The following is a 7,288-nucleotide window of genomic DNA, read 5'->3' on the forward strand; positions in this document are numbered from 1 at the left end:
TAAGTAATTTAGTAATTATTTTAAAATTAGAAATGAAATAAGTCAAAGTTGAAGGACTAAAACTGAAATAAAAATGATATAGTTATGTAGAAATATAAAAAATGAATAAAAATGGCAAAAGCACATTTCTTATGTTTCACAGATGCTGGATGTGTACAACAGGCCTAATGCACTAAGTTGTCTTGCAAACATACATTGAGACAGACTGTATCCAGATACATCTCGGTGAATTTCACGTCCTTGTAATTCTCAGCAACCTCTCTGCACTTCCTCAGGAACAGACCGTCAGACATTCGCCTAGAAGACATCACTGAATTTAGCATCGTTATATCTTACAATTATTTTGTTATTAGATCCAACAAGACATTTGTTACCAGTAAAAATTCTTCATAGCTACAGTGTTACTATGTGATTTGTGACTCTCACATGATGTTGGCTTTGTGAACGGCCGTGACACTGGTTCTTTGGTTATTCCTGGCGTACTCAAATGCATACTTAGCAATGCGTCTGCTGGCCTCCTCTGTGATCAGTTTAATACTCTGCACAACTCCATCCACAATCTGATTAAGAGTGAAAATAGTGCACATATAACATTGAGATAAACAGAGCCAATTTTGTTCAAATCACTTTATCTCGACAAAACCATGTTTAGGTTTCAAAAAACAGGGTCAGGTTAGTTCATACAAAAGGGCAAGATATGATGACTGCTGTACAAATTCAGATTTAAGTTTTGCAAAGCAAGTTTCATATGGTGGACTCAATCTGTAAACTTAAGGTTTTATGTACACAACCACATCATGTAACATTTACTGTAAAAGTTTGGGGTCAGTAAGATTGGTTTTTTCAATGTCCACTGAAAATTTGAGAAAAGTAAAATGATTTTTAAATTTACAATACTGTTCAAATGTTAAGGGTATTTTTTAAATGTTTTTGAAAGAAGTCTCCCACAAAGGCTGCATTTATTTGGTCAAAACCACAGTGAAAACAGTAATATTGTGAAATATTAACTATAATAATAATAATAATAATAATAATAACTTTTCTATTTGAATATATTTTAAAATGTAATTTATTCCTGTGATGCATTCTTGCTGAATAAAAGTTAATTTTTCAAAAAAAAAAAAATCTCATTGACCCTAAACTCTTGAACAGACAAAGGGAAGATTGCATGAATGGAATGTGACGACCTGGGGTGTATTCCAGAAAGCACGGTTAACTTACCGTCAGCTAAACCCTGAACTTAAGAAGATCACATGGAACAAAGCACTTACTCTGAATTAATACCAGCAAAGCCACGGACACAAACATTTCATCAACAAAGCCGATGAACTTCCCCGAAGAATCCGCGAACAAAGCTGAAATAAGCGCGTGTTTGTCCAGTTTGATTCGCCCCGCGCGTGCTGCTGATGCTCAAACTCTGACTGACTGAGCGAACGAACGAACTAACGCGCGTATGTGTGTGTGTGTGTGTGTGTGTGGAGAGGGCGGTAACAACACTAATTACACACACACACACATTCAAGACCATTTAACCAAAACAAAAGATCACCTATTGTGATTACAATATAGTGAGTATTTAAAGTAGTGCGAGACAAATGACACATTTCATATATAGGTCCGGTGTTGTACCGAATTCTGACCCCTGCCAGATTATTACCCCTCTAGTATTGGTAACGTTAGGTTTTAGGATTGAGGGGTTAGGATCAGAGGTGGGGTTATGATTAGGCAATCTGGGGTGTATTCCAGAAAGCACGGTTAAATTACCGTCAACTAAACCCTGAACTCTCGGTTGATTAACCCCAAACCTTGCTCACTCGAGGTATGTGGTTCCAAAAACACGTCCGGGAGTAAGTTCATTCAACTCCGAGTAAGACTCAAGACATTCTCAACAGAGCGACGAATCACTACTATACTATATATATATATATAGTAGGCTATATTACATAACTATATTGTAATATTATATAATGTTGAAGGTCATTTCACATAACAATTTGACACACTATGGACTGGGACCAGAGACAACTGATTTACAGCAGCCGTGTGGCACCTACCTAAAGAATACACAGCACTGAAATATGAGCTGTGCCACTGAATTCCCGCTAGCACTGCATGAGAAACTGGTTAAGACAGCATTAGATGACAATAGCACGACCTTTGACATTTGCGAAGGGAGCCAATCAGCTGCTGAGGGCTCCAAAAGTCAAATGTCACCCTATTGCGCTATACTGGGCCTAAAGGCCTAAAGGTCTAAAGGTGGATAAATGTATATAGAGTTGCAGAAAAAGTATGTGAACCCCATAATCCAGATGTCAGCCTAATTTATATGCTTTGGCATAAGCTCAAAACAGCGATTCAAACCAATTCTCAAGAATTCTATTAAACTGAATCAGTTTTGTAATGATGAATGGTCTAAATCCAATTAATGCAGAACTCCATTTAAATCCAAAGGGTTCAAATACCTATTCCTGCAAATGCAGATCCTGAAGCAGAAATCAAAAGAATACGATCAACTATCCCTGGTTTGGCTGAGTTACAGGTTAAATAGTTTAAAATACAGGTGAGGACTCATACTTACCAAATGTTCGATCCCACTGTACTCTCCTTCTGTGTTTTCTCTGATGGTGACCAGATCCACATCGGTGTAAGGCGTCTTATAGCCCTCGATCGACACGCAGGGACGCACATTAGCATAAAGGTCGAAGGTCTTCCTTAGCAGCAGGTTCATGGACGGGTGTCCAGCAGCAATTGGTGTCTTCAGGGGTCCTGAAATATAATTCCATTTTGATCATGCGAGTTTCATACACACTATGCCTGATATAAGACACAGTCGGCAAATTGACCTTTTAATCCAATTTTGTTTTTGTTCATCGACTCTTTGGCCTCAGGAGGGATCATCCACCTGCCTCCGGGCCCTTTGATGGCGGTGACGTTTCTCTCTTCCCACTGAATAGGGGCCTGGGTGAGGAAGGAAATTCACACCTAGGTCTTAAAGCAGTGTACAAAGGGGTTAAAAAACATAGTAGCTCAATTTTTATCCTGACTCGTATAGAAAAACTGCATAATGCACTTGCTGCAACTTGCAGCCTAGGCTGCATTCCCTAAGAGTGAAACAACAGATACTTACCTTAGCTGCTTCAAATATCTTCATTACTGCAGTGGAGATCTCTGGACCGATTCCATCTCCAGGAATTAACGTTACAGTTTGAATCTGTCAAAATTAAGCACGGACCCGTAATCACAAGTATCACAATCTGGCAACATTTTCCTGAGGCTTTCTACATAAAACAGAGAACTCAGAAAAGGAATTTGAAGATTTCACTACTATAGTATAAATAGTCATGAAGTTTGAACACTGCTGGCTGCTATAACTAATCTCTCCAGAGGCAAGGACAACAAAGGCATCCAGTTGAAGTTTTTCTGCAGTGTATGTTTTGAGTAGGTCTGACTCATTCTGCGTTTACTAGTGCCAAAAAACCAACGCCTTCAAGTGAACAATCTTGACTGAAGTAACTATTCAACTGACACAACTACATAGTTTCTTCAGGCTGCAAAATTAATGTTTAAGACTTCTTTTGCGATTAGAACTTTACACTCAAGGCTGCGCATTAAGCTCTTCCAAGTACTTGCCTTTCAGACAAGTAAAACTGACCTTTATGTACCACGTTTTCCCCCCAAACAATATAGTATATAGTTTAAACTCATAAAACTACTATAAAAATATAAAATATGGACATTTAAAAAAAAACTTTTTTTTATTATTTTAAAATTTAATTAGTTTTACTTGTGAAACTGTGCATAGTATTTTTTAACATATTAAAACATTTTATTTTGGGACAAGTAAAACATTTTGGTTTGGGACGAGTTTATTTCAAGTACAACTTTATTTCTGAAATTCTGTTTATGTTAAAAAAAAAAAAGGTGAGTATTATAAATGAACCAAACTTGACCACAAACTACTTTTATATAAACCATGGTGCTAAATTCTTATTATATTTGTGTACCACACTATTTACAGCCAATGTATTTTAAAATTACCATACAATCACCATGGTGTATGTAATCAAACAAAAACATGGTGTTGCCATGGCAAGTGTCCAGAAACATGGAATTACCATGGTATCATCTTCTAAAAATACTATGGTACCACTGGTACTTTTTGTGTTAGCGTCACCCAAAAAGTTAGTTGAATAAAGTTGCAACTTCATAGTGTCACAAATCACGGTACATGGGTGAGTGTTGATTTGAACTTACCCCTCTGGAGAAGGTTCTGGGCAGTGGGCTCCGAGTCTTTATGGCTCCCATTACATGGGACACCTGCAGAGACAATTTTAAAAGATACAAACAGATCAATAACGCTGGAAGATAAATCAAGCTGATACTACCTGATACACAAAGCCCAAGCCATCTATTAAAAAGCAAGCAAATTGCCCATGTGTTTTTAAAAAGCGCTGCATTTCATGCGACTGCCACAATGGCTGATCTTCACTGTGGCCCTTTGCACACAGTAGCTAAAGCAGTTAATTAGACGGTCTGTCTGACATTCTGATCCCATTAACTCTGCATGCAAACTTTAAATGTTTTTTTGAACACACAATGCAGAAAGTGCAATTCAGGAAACAAGCATGTACAAGGTGAATTACACCAGGGACCATCCTGAAGTCAAAAGATTAAACCTTTGCCAATTAGTGAGGTGATTAAATGTTAGTTATTAAATAAGTAAGGACATATCCTTGGTGTAAAATGAAGGGTGTAGTTTGTTTCACAAACTTGCATGGTCAAGTATATGAACATTCAATTTAAATCAGCCTAAAAAAAAGGCTACGGGTCACTGATGATCAAACAGAAATAAAGATTTTTCTAAACAAACCGCTCAAAGACAGCAGATCTGATGGGGATACTACTACTTTTTTGAAAAAAGCAATGTGTACTGTGAGAGAGTGGTGCCATAAAACTGTGAAACAAGATATGCGGCCTCAAAAGAATTTTGACACTTTGCCAAAAAAAATAAAAATTTGAAATTAATTTCCATTCAGAGTCACACTTAAAAATGTATGAGTGTCACTGCATCAGATAACAAGATAGACAATAATAAAAAATATCCGATATCCAAATACCCAATACCCTTTTCTCTTTTCAACCCCAACACATATACACAACACATATAACTTCAAAATGTAGATAATTGTAAGTATCATAACACTTTTTGGTTGTCACCTCAGGTACCTTGTTACCAGATCTCTTTGGTAAGAAAAGGTAGTTTTGATGAAAGCTATCTAGAATCTAGTGTTTTCCATTTTATTATTATTATTATTTTATTTTTTTTATTATTATTTATGTCCCCAATGACATTCATGCATTTTAAGTGTGGCATTAAGTGTCCAAACATATTTCAGCCCACTGTATTATTCATTGTGATATTATGGTTTGCGGTATTAAGATCCCCCATCATTTACAACTATTTTATATTTCATCCATCCAATATTAGTCAAATGAATCTAAACTACATTAACCCATATATTATATGTAAAACACCAGTTTGGAGGACATCAAATGTTCTTCTGTATCTTCTCATGTCCTCATCACTTGAATCCATGATTGAATGTTCTAGACGAATATTTAGTGCATAAGGGAAACTCATAAACTAAAGGTCAGCTGGTCTAGTTTAGTCTTGACATCAGTCAACTCTTGTTCACTCAATCAACATGTCGAGGTGACCTTCATCCACAAGATGGTCGGTTGGTCAGTTAGATGTTTCTCCTAGCACATTTAAAACAGCTGTTTTACTAAACTCATTTTTAAACTCTATCTCACCCTGACTATTTTAATGTCCATATCAGATTTGCCATCTTTAAAGACTATAAGCCGCTGCGCGATAACGCGTTAAAGCTAACGTAACTAAGTTATCGTAACTGAGAACTTCCGGAGTCCCGCTCGCCTCACTTATCCGCACGCCGCATCTCTCGAGAAGTTTTATGAGCTGAAAAGGCAAGAATGTCGTTTTAAATTTTACAGCCTGACCTTACTGTCCTCTTAGTTGAGTTGACATACGTTTTGGGGCATTAAACACCATAATGTGTAGCTGGCGATGATGACTGCAGAGGGAACATCTGTGGCCTTTGACTGAGGCGTGATTCATCCACGCATTCAGCCGAGATCAACACGCATCGTGTCATTCTCTTAACTTCATTTATATTTGTTAAGAGACTAGTAGAGGAGTTGACTGAGAGCTGTTAACTGTGTTAAACATGTAAGTGCCGGTGTGAAGGGCATGCAACACAGGGCCGCTGTGGCATCTCTAACGTTATTGCAACGCACCGTTTTCTGCGCAAATTAAGTATATACTTGCATACATACTTCACAGTGATATTTGGCATAACAGAGCACGGACTGCTATAATCTGAGGTTTGTTCATATAATATAGTCCTTACCGTTGACCTCCACGCGTTTCCAGCCATTCTGTGCTAGTCGTGTTCTGGGGACTACTAACTCAGTGCAGCTATCCGGTGTCTCATCCTCTGCTATAGGTATCTAGGGTTGCCAGATTGTATCTACACTACTAGGAAGCTAAACCAAAATGTATCGCACTCTGCCCAACAGGCTATCTTAAATGCAGATCTCCCGCGGGTCCTTAAAAACTCATGAAGTGAGTTGTATCAAACTTAAGGTCATAAAAAGTTTAAAATACGTTAAATGGTATAAGAAATGTCTTAATTATAATTTCAAGAGGTCTTACAGTTGGGGGTGGAAAGACAGGAGTCGTGATATGGCTGGATTAAGCTTCAAAAGGCAATGATGTCAATGAATAAATATGAGCACTGCATGTTTCAAGTCAAAACGCGGTGCGGATGTCTTTATTTGAATGTATCTGAAGGGAACCTGTCCTCAGAAACGTGTCGTTGGCATTTTAATTTCATTTTATCTATAATTCCTGATAACGCAGCGTTTATGAGCGCGGAGCTGCTTTGTGTACAGCCGTTACCGGGAAACCGCAATATTTCAGCGCTCCTAAAGCGCCACCTTGTGGCAGAGAATGAATTTGCATTTCCAATAAGCCTTTCTTTGTGATTATGGTCAGCTCAATGCAAATATCAACTCGTGTTTTTACGCAGCAAACACGTAGTGTTGTAAATGAGAAAGAAGTTAATGTGCCTTCTAAAAATCTAAACAATTAAGAGAGTAAAATTGACAATTTATATGCTTGATTTATCCCTTTTCATAAAAATGGTCTAAAGGCTGAAATGCTGTTGTATGAGGTTTTTGTGAAAACCTGTATCTGAACTGTAAA

At 37.5% G+C, this 7,288-nt stretch overlaps 1 protein-coding gene across 1 annotated transcript in view; it reads right to left on the bottom strand.

Moving 5' to 3' along the window:
- Nucleotides 1-6,548, bottom strand: part of LOC107698363 (isocitrate dehydrogenase [NAD] subunit alpha, mitochondrial-like) — a 9,338-nt gene extending 2,790 nt beyond the window's left edge. Inside the window, exons 1-7 of the mRNA XM_016499337.1 lie at nucleotides 6,432-6,548; nucleotides 4,255-4,317; nucleotides 3,128-3,211; nucleotides 2,844-2,958; nucleotides 2,579-2,766; nucleotides 427-560; nucleotides 195-297 (exon numbers count right to left, since the gene is read on the bottom strand). Coding sequence (XP_016354823.1) covers nucleotides 195-297; nucleotides 427-560; nucleotides 2,579-2,766; nucleotides 2,844-2,958; nucleotides 3,128-3,211; nucleotides 4,255-4,317; nucleotides 6,432-6,458 — 714 coding nt within the window. The 5' untranslated portion in view covers nucleotides 6,459-6,548. The remainder of the gene's footprint in view (nucleotides 1-194; nucleotides 298-426; nucleotides 561-2,578; nucleotides 2,767-2,843; nucleotides 2,959-3,127; nucleotides 3,212-4,254; nucleotides 4,318-6,431) is intronic.
- Between the last annotated feature and the right edge of the window lie 740 nt (nucleotides 6,549-7,288).

This window comes from Sinocyclocheilus anshuiensis, unplaced genomic scaffold (assembly GCF_001515605.1).
Source record: "Sinocyclocheilus anshuiensis isolate Anshui unplaced genomic scaffold, SAMN03320099.WGS_v1.1 scaffold1054, whole genome shotgun sequence".
NCBI lineage: Eukaryota > Metazoa > Chordata > Actinopteri > Cypriniformes > Cyprinidae > Sinocyclocheilus > Sinocyclocheilus anshuiensis.